This window comes from Typopeltis vanoorti, chromosome 3 (genome assembly GCF_054136105.1).
Source record: "Typopeltis vanoorti isolate ZY-2024b chromosome 3, IOZ_Tvanoo_1.0, whole genome shotgun sequence".
In the NCBI taxonomy this organism is placed as follows: Eukaryota; Metazoa; Arthropoda; class Arachnida; order Uropygi; family Thelyphonidae; genus Typopeltis; species Typopeltis vanoorti.
The window spans coordinates 83951765-83971814 of NC_143551.1; the positions used below are offsets into that span (position 1 = coordinate 83951765).

General features: G+C 37.2%; 1 protein-coding gene across 2 annotated transcripts in view; it reads left to right on the forward strand.

Moving 5' to 3' along the window:
* LOC150108339 (zinc finger protein 277-like) overlaps positions 1-20050 on the forward strand; it is a 195674-nt gene that overhangs the window by 65768 nt on the left and 109856 nt on the right. For both annotated transcript variants that reach the window (XM_090415747.1, XM_090415746.1), the window contains exon 6: positions 9411-9475. In XM_090415747.1, the coding sequence (XP_090271873.1) occupies positions 9411-9475 (65 nt within the window). The remainder of the gene's footprint in view (positions 1-9410; positions 9476-20050) is intronic.

Below are 20050 nucleotides of genomic sequence, written 5' to 3' on the forward strand. Positions count from 1 at the left end.
TCAGGTAATAATATTAGATAAGGAAGACAATTTACAAAGAGCAATATGTAATTTTTACATTATCGGAGAACAGTTTGGAATGAAAATTTCCATGGATAAAACTAAAACAATGGTATTTTGTGGACAAACTCCAGTTAGAAGCAAAATAGTTATTAATAATAAAATAATAGAACAGATAAATACTTTCAGTTATCTTGGATGTGAAATATCATATGGAGAAAAGACATAAAATTAAAAACTTCAAAATTTTTACAGATTATAGGCCTGATAAATAGAACACTCAACCCAAATATAGTACAAAAAGACACTCTTGAAAATATACAATACTTTAGCAGTGCCCACATTATTATATGGCAGTGAAATTTGGGCAATAAACAAAGAATAAAAACAAGTGAAATGAGATTTGTGAGACGAACTGCAAAATACACATTATTAGATCAAACAAAAAAGGAATGAAGACATTTTAAAAGAACTAAAAAAACAAAATCAATAGAAGAAAAACGAAACAATTATAAACAAAAATGGATTGAACATGTAAACCGAATGGCCAACACCCGATATCCTAAACAAATACTAAAATATAAGCCAATTGGAAAGAAAAGGCAGGGTAGACCTCAAAAAAGGATATTGGATGGATAATGAGACTGGAACAGACGAATATGGTCTATACCCATAATTAGTATTATGATGATGATTTAAATTGTATGTTTTATGGTTGTTTGAAACCTTTTTTTTTTTTTTTGTTTATATAAAATCTATTTCTTCAAGAAAAAAAAATGAATGTGAATTTCATCTAGAAAAAGATTTTAAACATATAGTACAGTGGTTCTCAAACTTTTTCAGACCATTGCACTTGGTAGTACAAATTTCTCTTGTGGCACACCTGTGTTCTTAATGCTGGACTCTCATGTAATTAGCTATAAATTTATAGTACTTTACAGTTTACACTACATTGACTGCATCCAAATTCTATTACAGTATATTTGACAACTGATCATACTGTCAGGCAAAAGAACTTTTGCAACTTCACTTAGCATAACTATTTCTTGATAGCATAGCATTACCAAACTTTTGGCTGTTGTGTGGCATCATTTGGCCTTCATTACAAGTTCAGCAATGAGACAGCTGCCTTCCAGTGCTTTCTCAGAAACTTTTGTTACACCAGCCATAAACTCTGCTTTCTTTATGTTCTTGTCTTGCAAACTTGAGAAAAACTCTACATCTTTGTTTGACAGTAATGAATGTTTAGTGTCAAGATGTATTTTTAACTTGGTATCATTGATTCATTCAAAATGTCTTACCACATTCAAGACATAACAGCAGTGGGCATGAAGAATTGCCTGCCCATGAGAATCTGAAATGCAAATAATTGCCACCATACTGTGTTTACTATCTAACTTTTTTTTTTGTATCGGCTTCCTTTATGCTTGTATCGGAGGATGTGAAACTTTTCTTTGGTAACCAAATACTTGTCCGTTGCGAAAAATCAAATGATAATAAAATTAATAAAAATTCAAGTCAAACTATTGAAGTTGGAATAGTTAATAACTTAACAGTGCAGCTGTACTAGTAACTACCTACTCAACTAGGTACTAGGCCAACATTGCACCTCATGCATGCACACTATTTATATTAATCATATATGATTCTAGGTCAGGCTCTCATGCTACACAACAATAACTAATCATGTTAACCCAAACAACGTCCCCAGTACCTGAATACGTAATCATTGTCACATTATTGGTGGCACTTTAGCATTTGTAGCAAAATAAACCAATAATACATAAATATTAAGCTGGTTTCATTTATTTCGTATCCAAACACAAGTGGTACAGTAGTAAGTAAGTGGTACAACATGATTTACAACAAATTAGGATACATTACAATGAGATCAGCTTAGATTTGGTAGGTGAATTATACAAGGAAATAATAATTAAATATGGAAAAAAGGAAACTATACATAACTTATATACAATAACTAAATTTAATACAATAAATAGTCAGATGTTCCTCCAGTATCTTGCACAATCAGCTGCTCTTTCTGTGCAGGATATAAGGTCCATTTTTGTGCAAGGTGATGGAAAAAAAAGAAGGAAGGTGTTCCATGGACTGAGTTGTCCCACACTCACAATTGTCTGGGCCAGTGAGGTAGCCGCATTTGATGAGGTTTTGTTTGCAGCATCCTGTCGTTTGCAGTCTGTTGAGGCTTTTCCAAGTATTCCAGTCCAAGTGGGCACCACGTGGAAGATATTCGGCTATTGGAATACCAGTATTATTTTCAGGATATAGTGCGATCCATTGTTGAAGTCTTGTCTCTGGTGGTGGTGGTTGGGGGGGGGGGTAGGTGGTTCAACAGTTGCCAGGCACTGCGGTCTGGCCGAATAGTGGGTGGCGTTCATCATTCATTTGTCTGCTTCTTTCAGCAGCTGAGAATGCAGATCTTCGAATTGAAGGGGGGGGGGTGCAATACCAGCCAAAGTATACAGGTCTTTTAGTGGTGTTGGTTTCAGGCATCCCATAATTAAGTGGCAGCTTTCATCCAATGCTAGATCAAGTTTTTCAGCATGGCAGGATTTAGACCATTCTGGGCAGGTGTATTCAGCAGAAGAATAGCAAAGGGCCAAGGCAGAAGATCTCAGTGAGTTAGGATCTGCACCCCATTTGGAGGAGGTAAGCTTTCTTAGTATATTGTTTCTTGCGTTCATTTTTGCCTTTGTTTTTTCTATGTGGGTTTTATATGAGAGGGTGCGATCAATAGTCACACCAAGGTAGATTGGGTTCCAGGAATGTTTTATTTTAGAGGTGGTTAAGGTGGAAAGGCCAGCCACTCTGGGTTTTCAAGGGGTTTGGTTTTAGTTGATTGCTGGTATAGTATGTGATTAGACTATTTAAGGCAAGTGATAGAGTAGTTTCAATGGACTTGAAATTTTTTGATTTAGTAGCTATGGCAAGGTCATCAGCATAGATAAAATTTCTGGTTCCTGGAAAGATGGGGAGATCATTGACGTAGATGTTGAAAAGTAATGGTGATAACCACTTCCCTTGGGGAGGCAATTTTTTTTGGAGGTGCGAGCAGCTCTTCCTACTCCCCCAGGAAGCATCTGTTTTCCTAGAGTGATTGGATCAGGAGGACAAGGCGATAGTCTCTAGTTATTCTGTATATTTTATTTCTGAGTGTGAGGTTGTTTTTGGTATCATATACTGTTAGGTCTACAAAGACTGCTCCTGTAGCTAGTTTTTGCTCATAACCATTTTCTATATATTGAGTGAGGTTGAGAATTTGTGATGTGCAGTATTTGCCTGTTCTAAAGCCAGACTGCTCAGCAATAAGATGGGGTTTGATTAGGGGTTGTAGCCTATTCAAAATTAATTGTTCATGGAGTTTAAAGAGGTTGCTGAGTAGTGATATAGGTCTGTAATTTTTTGCTTCTGTTGGAGTTTTCCCTGGTTTCAGAAAGGCCACCACTTTGGCATGCCTCCAGATAGTTGGCATCCTTAGGGTTCTGAGGCAAGTGTTGTGTAACTTTAATAACCACTCTTTAGTCCTGTTTCCAAAATGTTTAATCTGTTCATTACAGACATCATCAAGGCCTGCAGATTTTCTAGGTTTTAATAGGTTTATGGCAGCATTGAGTTCGGTGATGGTGAAATCTGAGTTAATCATATTTTGTTCCTCACTTGGAGTTCTTAGTATCTTCTTTTTTGTGTGCTTTTTAGGGAATTTTCCATTCAGCAGCAGCAACTGGTGAGCAATTTGATTAGTTGTGACCCCGCAGATGCTCATATGGCTTAGTGAAATCCTTCCTGATTCTGTTGATAAAGTTCCATGCCTTTCTGCTACTATGGGTCATATCAAGGGCTTCTATTTCTTTTTTCTCTTGAGGAACACCTTTCCTCTGCCATCTTGGAACATAATTTTTCTCCTGCTTCTGGATAGTCTCTTCTGAGAAGGGGTTGGTGTTGTAAAGTCGTAAGAAATCAGCATACTGGGTTGATTTCTTACAACATGTATGTCACTGGAAAGGCCTGGAATGTAGTTTGTGCGGCATCCTCAGGGGATGTGTTTGGTGGAGATTTTCCTCAGTATTTTTATGAATTCAGGATACTCTTGAGGGTTTGGAGAGACTTGTTCTATGGAGCAGTCGAGATCTTTCATGAAACCCTTCCAATTAGCTTTTTGGAAATTAAATTGTTGTCTGTAAGGAACTGTGTTAGGCATAATATCTGGGTTGAATTCAAGCATTATAGGTCTATGTTGAGTATGTTGAATCGGATTTAAGACCTTTTTAACACAAATATTGGATATTTTTGAGCTAACAAATATGAAGTCAAGGTTATAGCCTCGCTTCCATCTGCCACTGTCGAAAGAAGCAGGGAGTTTTGGATTATGTATCAGGTTTAGAGAAAGGTTTTCAGCCTATTTTTCAACAAGTTCTCCATCTTCGTTGTACTTTGTGTAACCCCAGTTAACACTATGGCTTTTAAAGTCACCTAATACAACATTAGTCATGTATGCATTATTATTGAGGAGGATGTCAGGGAAGGAAAAAACTTCTTCTAGTGGTTTATAGACTGAGGTGATTGAGATATTTTTAAATGTGATTGTATTAATCTCAATGTTTCTGTTATTCGTTAAGTCAGTGGATGATGGGATCAAGTTCTCTTTTGTAAATATTGCACTACCATATTTATCATGGGGTATTTCTTTGATGAGTTTCATACCATGGATGTAAAGTCTTGCAGCACCTTCTCCTCTGTGAGTTTCTTGCAGGCAGAGCACATCACAGTCATTATCTCCGCAAATATTTGCAATGAGATCTTGCTTGACACTAGAGAAACCTTCAATATTAAATGATATTATTTTTAGGCTTGGCCCCAGATAGGATCCTTTAGGGCAGAAATTTGGGAGCATTTTAATTCGATCACTTGCGTTTGGTTGATAGCAGCTTTAGCTTCCCCTAATGGGTATTTTAGCTTCCTTTAGCTTCCCCTTCTCATTCCTACCCTACTAATAGGGTGTAGGAACGAGAACCTAGCTGCTGTGCGCGCCATTAAGCTGGTGAAAGTTTTTATATAAATATAATTGTATAAATAGGTAAAAGTGCACTGTAATTTGGACAAAAATAGTTTTTACTGTCAAAATTTGGCAGCACATCTGTGGCTTTCTCATGGCATACCATTTGGGAAACACTGCTGTAGTACATCAGTACTGTGCATGGATGGGCTAAGAGATAATTCTGAACTCCTGCTGTAGTGACCAAGGTACTTCAGGTCTCACAGTCAACTGTGAAATTTGTTTGTACTTAAAGACATTGATAAACATTAACACCAACAGCATGATTTGAACTAATGCCACATTTGGAAAATGGAGATCTGCTCCACTTTGCCAATTAGGCTAGCAAACAAACATGACACATCAGTACATATAGTTGGGGATGAAGAAAAGTTCCACCTCTTTGCCATTTCTTTTGGAGAAAAATGCTGAAACATTTTTAATTTACAAAATGATTTTTAAGAAGAATGACAGAAAGGATTTATGCAAAATTGAGAATATTGTTGAACTGGGTTCTCTCTACAAAATCACTAGACAGTAGTCATTTAAATAACTCCAATAAGATTAGATATCTAAAGCTCATTTTGGATAGAATAGATGAACTAAAGCAAGAGACACTTAAGATATTAGATAGATTAATTATTAAGAAACAAAAACCTTTATGAGTATTTATAGTATTTTTATGATGAGATGGAAAGGGAGGGGAATACTACTAATGATATCAGATTATTTGGGTCCAGTTAGGGTAAAAACTTGTGTAAGCAATCATTGGTTTTCCATGTAACAGTGAGTGGTTTGAGAGCCCTCTAGCATTGGAAGCTAACAGAATGGAATATATGAAAGAATGTGTCTACAGACTGGGGAGTTCATTTGCTGGGAATGATGAAATGCATTGCCAAATTACCCTTATGGGTACTGAAAGGGTAATCATTATGGGTGGCTTAAATTATCCAAACATTGATTGAGCAGCAGAGCAAACTCATGATAAGATGATGGAGAATTTATCGAGTTGTTATGAAACCACTTTCTCAAGCAGCATGTGAAAAAATGAACTTGAAGTCTGAGAGTGTTAGATTTTATCATAGCATCAAGAAATGTTCTCTGCTAAGGATGTGACTGTTTTATTATCATTTGATAACAGGAATCATGCTGTACTGACCTGGGAAGTAGCAAAGTCTGTTGGCACATTCCAGTTACAAAAGGTCATGTGCTGAACTACAAAGCTGGACATTATGAAAAACTCAAGAGAATTCTGTGTCTGACTTCATGGTAACAGTTAACTGAATGGGAAGTCTATGATCATTGCATGGGAAACTTTGAAAAGATGCTTAAATGATGCTGTATCTAAATGTGCCCCTAGAGTTGAATGAACAAATAGGCTGGAAGTGAAATGGATGTGCAACTTTATTAAGCAGGAGATCCATAAGAAGATGATGATGATGATGATGTTTAAGGACCATGAGAAGGATGATAGGAGTTCTGAAATAAAGTGTAAAATAGAAAAGTTAAAAAGATTGTATGGAAAGCTAAGCAGAGTATAAAAAATAAAATAAAAATAAAAGAAATTGGCTATACAGGCTGCTGCAAATAAAAGAAAGAATGAATATGAAATAATGGCTTTACTGAAGCAGATGATAACCTGGTGTTTAGAAGCACATGCAATTGTTCAAATGATGAGTTCTCGTTTTGCTATGATATCAACCTAGTGTATGTAACATGTGCACAGCTCTACCACTACATTGAATGAAGAGATAGAGGTTCATGAGGAGGAGGTTCTAGAGCTACTGCATAATCTGGACAAGAATTCAGCAGTAGGGACAGATAGAATATCAGTATATATGTTAAAGGAATGTTCAATCAAACTGGTTACACCTTTGATATGTTTATGTAATCTGAGTCTCAGTTCAAGAAAACAAAGGTAAAAGGCAATGCAAAAACTGATGTGTTTAATGATGTGTCAGTATCTCTGGAGTGGAGGTGCAGACTTTGGAGAAGTTGGTAAGAACTTGCATACAGAAATGAGTTGACAGAAAACCTATATTTTGCAAAGAACTACATTGGTTTACTAAAGGGAGGCCATGTCTGAGTAAGTTACTCTTATTTTATAATGCTATGGATACACTATGATATTGTTCAACTTTGGACTAAGGCATTTAATATGATATTGCATGAAAGGCAGTTGAATAAACTGGAAAATATGGGATTTGAATATAAACTATTGACTTCCATGACAAAACCAGGTACTGACAAACAGTATGAGAAAGTGGTGTGTGTGTGTGTGGGGGGGGATCTGTTCGATTTAAGACAGTGTGGTATCCCTGGGATCAGTCCTTAGATGATTGCTGTATAGTTTGTATATTAATGATGTTGGGAAAAACTTGTCAGACAATTGCAATTTTTCAGTTGTTTGCTGATGATGCAAAGATAGGCAGTGCAGTTGAGGATGTTGCTGATATATAGCATTTACGGAATGTTTGAATAGGCTTAAACTGTGAGCAAATTATAATGCTTGTCAGTTCAATGTTAGTAATTGTAAAGTTGGCATATTATATTGGTGAGCTTATGCTTGGAGAAATTGATGAGGCTAGGGATTCTGATTTTATAGTGTATAGGAAGTTGAAATTCATTGGTCACATAGCAAAAATTGCAACTATAACTCAGAGAATTATTGTGATGCTGAAGCAAACATTGTGCAAAAATCACTTTAAATCAGCCAAATGCATGCATGTAAACGTGTAACCATGCGCAATATGTTGAACAATGCAAAGTACAATTAGAAATATTTTTAAAAAATAGTCTCTTGTATAACTAAATAGTGGTTGTCATCTTTTTTTGTCTTTACTATTTGTTTACTATATATTAAAATTTTGAAATTATTGGCGCTACTCGTTCATGTGTTTACACCTGAAGAAATCCTATGTAATTAGGATGTGAATCATCATGTTTTTAATTAAAATAACGGTTGCCATCTTATTCCAGTTTTCTGCCTTATAAACTCTTACTCACACACATGAAGAGAAAGCTATATATATGGTTATATATGGTATGGCGCAAAAAAAACAGTACTGAACTTCAACACCCCTTTAGTGCACACGGTATGCGATATGCCATTCGACTGCATGCACATTAATAGATCACATGTAGAGTTTATGCCATTATATTTAGCTGTAGCAATGGTGTTAATGCGTTTTTGTTGAGCATTAAGTAAATGGTCCAAGCCTACATGCTTTATGAGCAGTTTGTTCGCTGTTTCTGTAAATGTCCCCCAAGCAATAATGTCATCATTTCCTTCATAAAAGGTTCTGCAAAAGGCATTTGGACAGACCATGAACTGTTAACACAAATGAGAATCACAGGAGTGTGTGTGTGCGCGCACGCGCGCTGGAGCAAGTGTTATGGTCTCTGAAATGCAGTCAACGCCTAACAGTGGTAAAACTTGGGATACTGAGGCAGTCGCTACAGAGAATAAGGAGCTGGGTGCCTTTTCGTACATCATTCAGGTAGATCAGTGTTTAACGTCAACAGATTATGCTGTATGGTGGGAATACTGAGCACATGTACTGGCTAATGTCTATGACGATCCATCCCTCCTCTATAATGTCTGGTTCTCAGACAAAGCACATTTCCATCTAAGCAGTCACGTAAACAGACAAACCTACAGGTTTCTTGGTTTCTCAAGACCTGCATTTGTCCAAGAGAAACCTCTTCACAGTGAGAAGGTCACCATATGGTGTGCTGTTTCCAGCCAGGGCATGATTGGGTCCTACTTCGTTGAAGAGGGTAGTGTAACTGTAATCTTCAATAGTGAACACTACATGTTGGTTCCGTTCATCCAGGATTTGCATAGGATGTGGTGTGCAAAAAAACATTCCATTTCTTGCACAGATTTTCCAACAGGACGGAGCAACCTGTCACACATCTTGTGGTTGTAGAGCCTGTTTATCAGAACACTTTCCCGGGAGGCTCATTTCGAGATTCACTGAATTCCCGTACCCTTCCACGTTCTCCTGATCTCACATCACTTGACTCCTTTGTTTGGGATATGTTGAAGGAATGGGTATTCCACCATGACCTGTCTTCAAACCTTGAACTAAGGGATAAAAAGACATGATATATGGCAGATGTCCTAACCCTTGTTCTTCAAATGACAGATAACCTTCTCATGCACTACAAAACCTGTCTTGAAAGACAAGGTGCCCATAATCTACTGTTGTAAATGCTTTATTTAACCAAGATTCCAACAATAGTTGTAGATGTGCATATCACTGGTGTAAACATATTTCTTTGTTATAAACCCGTTTACTTCATAACATATATTGTAGTTATTCAGTACTTTGTTGTTTTTGTCTTCTTATAGGAATGAATTGTTTAATCACTTATCTTTTGACCATAACTTTCACATTGGAGCACCTGATAATATTGGTAAGTTAAACTATTTAAATTTTCATGTTTTATTTCTATATATTTTATTTCAAAAATTTTAGAATAGAAAATTTAATGAATACAAGGGCCAGATGAATTATGCTCATTTTTTACTAGTAGAAATTACAAACTTATATTGTAGAGCACACTTGTTAGTTAAGGCTTGTACTGTTACCTCTTATCAGATTCTATTTAAAAGTGAATGCGAGGGTTACAAAAGAGCATATTAAGCAAGGAATTGAGTTTTTTTTTAAAGGCAGTTGTAGCATAGAAAATACAATACAATATATGAACACAGACACAAGAAAGTTTATTAACTACTCAAATGGCCATATGGATGAAATATATCAAATAATTTATGCTTCATATCCATGTTGTTTCAGTGCTTCCGTGTATTTATTAACATGCAAACATGTCAAGGCCATTCTTCTTCTTCTTCTTTGGCGCTACATCCCCATGTAGGACCTTGGCCTCCAAATTTTGGGTTTCATAACTCACTACGAGGTGCGAGTCGTTGTCCCCCCACGCCCAGCCATGTGTATTTGTCTGTGAAGTGTTGTATTCTTAAGACTGGTTTGCCTATTTTGTGGAGGAAAAACCCCAGATAAACTTGGGAGAAAGATCCTTAGCTCTTCATGTCAGTGACGAGAATTGAACGCAGGACACTCCTTTCCCAAGCATATGGTTGCGAAGCACGTAACCACTCGGCTAACCGTGCGGACTGTCAAGGCCATTACAGTAGTTAATAAGATAACTAAATTAATATTTCTATCCAGGAACTGTTGTGTAATGCTCAAGATTGTGTTCGTTAGATTTTGCACTCTCTAATTTTACCATTATTTAATGTGATTTTTTACACAATTTTACATCTGAAATGACAATACAGCAATAGATATGAAGAACTCAAGTCCAGCTGTAAGTACTTTGAACTTTTCAGTGAAAAGATTTTTTTTTACCTCAATATTGGCCAAAGCAAGCACTCATGCACAACGTATAGATATACCTGCAACACAAAGCAAAGATCATGCTAAGAAAGCCAAGTGTCAACAGAATACTACGAATATCACCAACTCTGGCACTTTGGTAGTTCAAAAGTGCCCTGGCTATATTTTGGAAGCTGGATATTACCGACAAGAAAAAGACCCTTAAACCACCTCCCAACTGTCCATGGCGTCTATAGACATCCAGCTAAATCTGGATACGATTCTGTAACACCCATTGAATAACATGGATAAGAAGTGCAATTTGGTCTCATTATTTCATCCATCTTAGCTGGTAGGGAGGTTAAGTGTGATTTTTGCTGACAGTTGATGCACACTAATTGCACAAAGATTGATGAACTGGCGATTAAATTCCTGACCAAACTCAGCAAGCCATTCTGCAGTCCTCTGTATCTCCTCTCTCTGAAGCAGTTTCTAAATCTTGGAAAGCATATAGACAGCCAAGAGGTTGAGTACCTTATTACTCTTGATGATACTTTCTCATGTAAAATGCAAGCTAAAGGCAATCCAAAAGAATTTTATCATTATGCCACAAGCAAAAGAAAGAAGAAAGAATGAATGTGAAAGAATAACTTTATTGAATGCAGATGGTATTCGAATGTGGGAAGCTAATGAGATTGTTCATTTAATGAATGCCCACTTTGCTAAGATATATCAACCAAGTGTATGTAACATGATGCAAAGTACTACTGCTACGTTGGATGAAGAGTTAGAGTTTCGTGAAAATGAAGTCAAAGAGCTGTTGCATAACCTGGATAAGAATTTGTCTACAGGGACAGATGGAATATCAGCCCGTTTGCTAAAGGAATGTTCCAAATTGGCTAGGCCTTTCACTTGTTTGTATAACCTTAGTCTCAGCTCATGAATAATACCTATGATAGTTCCATTGTACAAGGATAGTGCAAAAAACTGATGTGTCTAACTACCCACCTATCAGTATCTCTGATGCGGTAGTGAAAATTTTAGAGAAATTGGTAAGAACTCGTATACAAAAACGGGTAGACAAACAAACTATACTCTGCAAGGAACAACATGTTTTAAGGAAAGTCATGTTTTAGCAATTTGCTCATCTACCCTATATATATAAAATGATAAGCCTTTTTGTGTAACGTTTTCCTGTCTCATTGACTATGTTATTGTTGATAGCAATATTTTTCCACTGGTTCAGGGGATTTGAAATGGGAAGTGATCACTATTTAGTTTTGAGCAGGATAAAATTAAATTTTATATTGAAAAGAAGAGTTTTCACTATATAATTTAAGGAAATTACAACGTACTAGGATATACATTAAAATAAATTTTAATATACTTCAGTATTTCGGCAACGTCACGTTGCCATTTTCAAGAACTTAACTACAAGACACATGCACGCAGGCACAACAAAACAGTAAATGAGGAAGAAGTAGGAAGCTATTATTTCTCCTAAAGTCCTGATGGTGCGTGCCCTCTAGTGGGCAATGTTGGTATTCTTGGGCGATTAGGCTGAAGGTCTTCTGATGTAGGTTTCCCAAATTTGAGGCAGTCTCATGCAGCCCAAATTTGAGGCAGTCTCATGCAGCCCAAATTTGTTGAGGTTTGGATCGTTTCTTAGGGCTGAAGCTGATTCCATGAAAAGCCTTTCATATATGTATTTGCTACGATGTATTATCCTGGCTTTCTTCCACCGTATTCTATGGCAGGTATCCAGCGCATGGTCAGCAAGACCAGAGTGGCTGTACTGGTGAAAACGGATGTAGTCCCTGTGTTCTGAAATTCTGATATTTGCTGTCCTGCCTGTTTGGCCAAAATAGGACAGCTTACAGCTGCAAGGGACCTGGTATACACCAGGTAGGTCTGGGGGGGTGGGGAGGTTGGTCTTTAGTAGAGCAGATAAGGGATGTCAATTTTTTATATGATCTGTAACAAGAAGTTATGTTTTTTTAGGATTTTTGTGATTTTTTCCGAGGTGCCTCAAATATAGGGTATGGTGATGGATTTAGAATAATCCTTATTGTGAGTGGGGGGGGGGGGTTTACTGGTTTCAATATTTTTTGGATTTTTTAGGGGGGGTAGCCATTGGCTGAGAAAGTGTTGAGAATGTGGTTTAGTTCTGTGATTAGGGCATTGTCATTTGAGCAGATAAGTTTAGCCCTGTTGTGTAGTGTCTTAATGACTCCATATTGTTGTGAGGAGGGGTGGTGGGATTGTTGGTGAATGTATCTGCCTGTATTGGTGGGTTTTTTATAGACTGAGAAAAACCAAGGTTCCATCGGGCTGGTGGGTGACTAGTGTCTCTAAGAAAGGAAGGCAGTTGTTTTTTTCCTCTTCCAGGGTGAATTTGATTCTGGGGGTGTTGGTTGTTTAAGTGTGTTAAGAAGGAGAGGAGTGCATCGGAGCCATGTGGCCAAATAGCGAACACATCATCAACATAGCGAAGCCAAAAGGTTGGTTTTTGTGGGGCAAAGTTTAAGGCTTTCTCTTCATATGTCTCCATATAAAAGTTGGCCAAGGTGGGGGAGAGTGGAGAACCCATGGCTGTCCCCCTCTATTTGTTTGTAGAATTTTCCTTGCCAAACAAAATAGCTTGAGTTCATTGTGAACTGAAATGGGGCTGTGATATCGGAGGGAAATTTAGCTTGGATTAGCTCTAAGGATTCTTTGAGTGGGACATTTGTGAATAAGGAGGAGACATCAAAACTGACCATTATGTCAGTGTGTTTGAGTGTAAGGTTTTCTATGCTGGCTTTGAAGTGGGCTGAGTTTTTTTGTGTGTGAAGGTGTGTTGCCAGTATAATGTGAGAGAGCTTTGGCCAAATGTTTAGCTAGTTTGTATGTGGGGGAATCAATGCCATCCACTATGGGACGTAATGGAACATTTTCCTTGTGAATTTTTGGGAGTCCATAAATACGGGGTGTGGGGGGTTATGGAGTTATATGGTTTTAATTTGTTAGTGATTTCCATAGGCCTAGAAGTGACCTTCTTAAGGAGCCTGTGGAGTTTTCTAATTTGTGAGTTGGTGGGATTGTACTCACTAGGGAGGTAAGTAGCATGATCTAACAGTAGAGATTTCAGCTTACCTGTGTAATCTTTTTTGGTTAAGCAATACTGTGGCATTCCCTTTATCAGCTTTGGTAATTATTATTTTCTTGTTTTTCTTTAATTCTAATAGAGATTTAATTTCTTTACTGGGCATGTTGGTTTTAGGTTGTTTAGCTTTGATCAGAACACAAGCTACATCCAGTCTAATATCGTTGGTGACATGGTTTGGAAGGTGTCGAATCCTGCGTTCAATTCGTATTATAATATCCTCATCAGGTATTCTTCTGGGCGCAATGGCAAAGTTGTGGCCATGTGCGAGGCCTTCGAGTGCTTCAGGTTTCACACTAAGTGACGAAAGGTTAACTACCGTTTCGGTAGGAAGTTGCAGTTTTGAGATCGAGTCCTTTTTTAAATTTTTAAATTTTTTGATGTGTCGATCTCGTACTTTTTTGAATTCTTTCTCCGCTGCAGTGCACGAGATGTCGTATAAAATAGACCAAATTTCGTGGCTTAAGGTGCTTGAAAGGTCATCTTCGAGTGCTTGGATAGCTAAGTTAGCATCATTCAGGAAACGGCGAGTAGTAGCAATTTGTTCCCTGAGTAAAGCTTGGCTGGCACGGTTATAAATATGGAGTGCCTTTTGCGAAGAGAAACGGTGCTTAAATTTGACACAATTAGGGATTACCCGGTTATCCCGGCAGCGCGCTTCAGGAAGGCGAGACAGTTCAGTTGTCTTGATAGCTTTAACTTCATTTTACCGTAATGGCGTGCTTTACGTGCATTATCATCTCCGTGGATTATCGTAATTCTCGTGGAAAGGCTTAGACGTTGGTTATGCATTTTCACTATATAATTTAAGGAAATTACAACGTACTAGGATATACATTAAAATAAATTTTAATGTACTTCAATATTTCGGCAACGCCACATTGCCATTTTCAAGAACTTAAGTACAAGACACGTTCATGCAGGCACAACAAAACAGTAAGTGAGGAAGAAGTAGGAAGCTATTATTTCTCCTAAAGTCCTGATGGTGCTCTCTAGTGGGCAATGTTGGTATTCTTGGGCGATTGGGCTGAAGGTCTTCTGATGTAGGTTTCCCAAATTTGAGGCAGTCTCATGCAGCCCAAATTTGTTGAGGTTTGGATCGTTTCTTAGGGCTGAAGCTGATTCCATGAAAAGCCTTTCATATTTGTATTTGCTACGATGTATTATCCTGGCTTTCTTCCACCGTATTCTATGGCAGGTATCCAGCGCATGGTCAGCAAGACCAGAGTGGCTGTATTGGTGAAAACGGATGTAGTACCTGTGTTCTGAAATTCTGATATTTGCTGTCCTGCCTGTTTGGCCAAAATAGGACAGCTTACAGCTGCAAGGGACCTGGTATACACCAGGTAGGTCTAGTGGGGGGGGGGTCTTTAGTAGAGCAGATATGGGATGCCAATTTTTTATATGGTCCCTTGCAGCTGTAAGCTGTCCTATTTTGGCCAAACAGGCAGCTCTTACATTTTTCTCGTATTCTTTTAGGGCATCTACCAACTTACTTGCTGGTTATTTATTTATTTATTTTTTTGGTAAACTTTCATCTTTTCCATCACTGCATCTTTAACTTCTTGTGTCCACCATGGTGTTCTTATTTTTCTATCTTGCAGAGAAATTAAACACGTGCCTCCCTAGATGAATTGATCAATGTTTGCTTCAGAGTTTGCCACTGGGACTCCAAGATTTGGTTCTTGTTTTTGAACTGTTTCATTTTTCTTGAATAATGTTTGTGTAATTGAATCCACAGTTCACCTGTACAAGCTACTCAACTTTAATTGTTTTCAAAACTTTCTTACATATTGTTCTTTTCAATGTGATATTCATTTTATCCTACTTAAAAGTAAGTAATAATCACTTTTCATTTCAAAACCTCTGTATAGTCTTGTATCCTGAACCAGCATGAAGGTATCACTATCAAAAATAACATAGTTACCGAGGTTTTCTTCTTACATTTCTTCTCTCCATGTGAACTTATGCACATCTTTATGTTGCAATACTAACATTCGGTGTTAGTAATGTCTAGTTCACACAGTGAGCAGGCACCTACTATTATTATTATTTAGCTTTGCTATTTTCTCCCAATTTTCCCAAAATGTTTCTGTATACTCTGCTGCTTAGATCTCCCACAAGGATCATATTTTCATTTTCTTTATGTCAGCTGCCTGCTCTAATGATTTGAAAAATTCCTGTACTTTTTCCCTCATGAAAATCTTCTTGGGACCATGGGCATAAATACGTTTCATTGTCAATTTCCTCAGTTATGAGGAAAACTAATGGAAATTACCTTCCAGAAGTTTATCTTCATGTTCTGTGAAGCTTTTTGATGGAAGATAAACTTCTATTGGGAAGTTCTGATAGAGGCTATCTTTTTGATAGAGGATATCTTTGCATTTTGTGTTGAATGCTATTGCTACTCCTTCCTTACCTTGATCATTATTACTCAATTTTAACATCCTATACTTATTGTTTAGTAGGATCTCACCTGTTTCAGTCTTATCTCAGTAACACCAATTATGTCCACATGGTACTTTTCCAGTTCTTCTACTAGTTCCATTTCCTTTCTATTGATGCTCTTATGGCGATCGTGGTTCCTGTCTTCAGTTGGGTTTGTTTTGTTCTTCTTTTAGATGTTGAGCTAGAGCTTGTTCCTGTAGCTGGCATTTCACTGTTTGTCCCAGTTCTCTGACAAAAACAGCTTTGCCCTTTTATAACTAAGCAGTGTTCCGGATGGGATGAAATCTTATCATGTTGTATCATCATATTTATTTCTGGTTTAAGCCAATAGAGAGTAAAATTTGGTCAGCTAAATCCCAAATTGCCAATCCATCCTCTGTGGAGGTCTCCTTCTAGTTATTAGACTTTGACCATTAAGTGATCTTAAATCAATTACTCAGCGATTCCAGTTTAAAATCCTCTTATCTGTGCCTTTTGATTATTTTGCTTGAAAAATTAATCATCATGATTGTCACTAAACACATTCAGCTGCACATTGATCACATCTGCATTAATCACCTCATTAGTTCATCCAATGAATGTTATTGCCATGTGATACCATACTACATTGCCCATCCTTATGTGCACTGCTTGCAACACAGATAAATAATAAACATTTGAGTGGCTGCAGTACTTGTACTATGAATTTTTTTATCCTTTCACATTTAAGCATTTTAGGACAAATGTGGTCATATTTGCATTATTATTATTATCATCATCATCATCATCATCATGATCATAAGACCCCTAGATGAGATACCTCATTTAGGAGGTCCCTTTTGTCATATACATGCTCATCATACCATGCTTTAAACACATTCAGATTCTCTGCAGACACGACACTCTCATGCAATGCATTCCAGTCATTCACGACTCTCCATGCAAAAAACCTGCTTCTCACTCCCCTGCTCACACCCACCTTATACAGCTTCCAGGGATGACCTCTTGTTCTCCCCAAATCTCCCGCCATTTTATGAAAAACCATGGAGAGCCTCCCATGATGAGGTGTGGGTAGTCCACCTTATACAACAAAGTCTGTCATATCATACCATTTCTTGAACTCATTCACTATCTCCACTCTCTCAATCACTGCATTTCATGATTCTACTACTCTGTATGTAAAAAAACACTTTACTTCTCACCTTCTTAATCACTACTTCCTTTTGCAACTTCCAAGCATGGCCTTTGTCCTTGTTTTTCCCATATGAAAAAATCCCAGTGTTAACCATCTCTAAACAGCTTAAATATCTCAATCATGTTTTCTCACTTTGCTCTCTATCCACCAGACTTTGCAGTTTGCATGCCCTCGTAACCAACATTGTACAGTCCTGATTCATTTTTATATGCCTCTGTACCCTCTCCAAGGTTACTTATCCCCTTCAAATTCTCGCAGCCAGATCTGAGCTTAGTAATTTAGAGGTAGTCTGATTACATCTTTATACAATAGAACTACTATTTTTTCACTCTGCTGGTCACTGTCCTTCTCAATACTGCAGCAGCCCACTAGATTGTCTTCACAACCTTTGCAGGAGCAGTATATCTTCTGAACTTCAGATTTTTACCTATAATCATCCTAAGATCCTTTGCTTCCTCTGCTTATTCCAGAATAAGTCCACCAACTTCAAACTTTATGTTTAGATGTTCATTTGTCCACTTTTTGAAATTGTACCAATGAACTTATTTAAATTATTCAATTCCTGCTGAAAAACCACAGCATCAGCACTATTATTAATAGCACTTTCTGAAAACAATTAAATATCTCTCTCTATCTCTCTCTCTCTCTCTGTGTAAGCCAGTGACAATTGAACAGTAATGGTCCCACTTCTGAAAAGCAAACAGTCTCTTCAAATGCAGTTCATATTTTGCATACAGCTCCCTTGAATCAATAAATGTGTAAAATCTCATGGAGTGAGATTTTACACATTTTCCAACATCGATTTTACAGAGATTATGAATCATGTGGAAAAAACAAAATTGTATATAACTCATCATCATCATTATCATCATCACATTCCTGCCATGTACCCTCAAGGGGTGTACAGGATATGATAGTACTACATGAAAAATATTACATCATTATTAATTTCCTATCTACAATTTTCCTCCAAATTAGTCTATTACTTGTCAAGACTCCAACATTATCAGATCTTATATTTCTATCGTCTAAGGCACTTTGTACCGTATCAATCCACCTATATCTTGGTCTTCCTCTGGGTCGTTTTGCTGCCAACCTGGCAGAGAAAACTTCTTTTGCTAATCTTTCCTTGCCCATTCTGTTTAAGTGACCATACCACCTGAGATTAGCGCTGCTAACGCATTCCTGGATGCTGACAATGTCAAGTTCTTTCCTAATATCCTCGTTTTTAATATGATATTGCCATTGATGCCATCTGTTCACGCCTATAATCTTTCTCAGGACTCTCATATCTGTGGTCTCTAGTCTTTGGTCAAGTGTTTTACTTCTAACCCAGCTCTCAGATCCATAAGTTAAAACTGGTTTGAACACCGTCTTGTATACAGCTAATTTAGTGTTCCGACTAATTTCTCTCTTATTCCATATGAATTTATTCAATTGACTTCCTACCATACCAGCTTTATTCATTCTGTTGTCTATTTCTATATTTAATTTACCATCTTCAGTAAAAATCGTGCCTAAATAGCTGAAATGTTTTACTTGTTCTTCCACGGGTTCTCCATTTACAACACAGTTGACATTTTCAATGATTCTGCCTATTTTCATTGTCTTTGTCTTTTTATTGCTGACCTTCATACCATATCTATTACAACAGCTATTTAATTTAGTCAGAGAATCTTGCAGACTTTTAGCAGATTTATTTAGAAGTATAACATCATCCACATAAAGCAAAGAGCTGACATTAACATCTCCAATTTTGATATCATGTTTAATACCACTTTCCTTCATAATGTGATCCATATAGATAATGAATAACAGAGGAGATAATGTACATCCTTGTCTCACACCAGATTTAACATTAAACCATCTTCCTGTACTTCCTTCAATTCTAATTGCTGACTTACAACTCAAATAAAGACTAAGTATTGCTTGATATAATGCCCCATTGACACCATATAACTGCAGCTTATTGAATAGCTTCTCTCTTGTCACCTTGTTGTATGCCTTTTCCAAATCGACAAAACTTAAATACAGATCTTTGTTATATTCCCATGATTTCTCAACTGTTTGTCGCAAAGTGAAGATTTGATCCTGACAGCCTCTATTTGGCCTGAATCCAGCTTGTTCTTCACCAAGCTTTTCTTCCACAATTCTTCTTAACCGTTTCTCAAGTATACTTGCATAGATCTTGCCAGGAACACTCAGTAGGGAAAAACATCTGTAATTCTCACATTCAGTTTTATTTCCCTTTTTATATATGTACACTATTAGAGCTCTACTCCAATCATCGGGAATTCGTCTCTCTGTCCAGGCTTTCTGAACTATGCAGTGCAGCCACTGTGAAACTTTTATACCACCATACTTCAGCATTTCTGGTCAAATATCATCTACTCCTGCTGCCTTTCCACATTTCAAGCCTTTGATGGCTTTTTCTACTTCAAGTATGGATATGTATTCCTGACTGCATGCCTGGTCAGTGTTTTTACCACTGTGCTGTCATCACTGCTTGTTTCATTTAGCAGTTTTTCAAAGTAATTACTCCATACTTCAAGGATATCTTTTTCTCCCGTTTTCATGTCGCCTTTATCATCTCTAACTCCTTTTACAGCACTCTTTCCTCCATTCCTCAGCTTCTTCAACAACCTCCAAAATATTTTGCCACCTTCTTGATATTTATTTTCTATATTCTTGCCAAAGTCTTCCCATGACCTTTGTTTAGCTAGTTTTACACAGTGTTTAGCATTCTTGCATTTGTCTCTGTATTCTCTAAGAGCACAAGCTGACTTATTTGCTAGGAACTTTTGATATGCTTTCTTCTTTTCCTTCACTGCTTCTTTAACTTTCTGTGTCCACCAGGGAGTTCTGATTTTTTTTATCCTCACAGA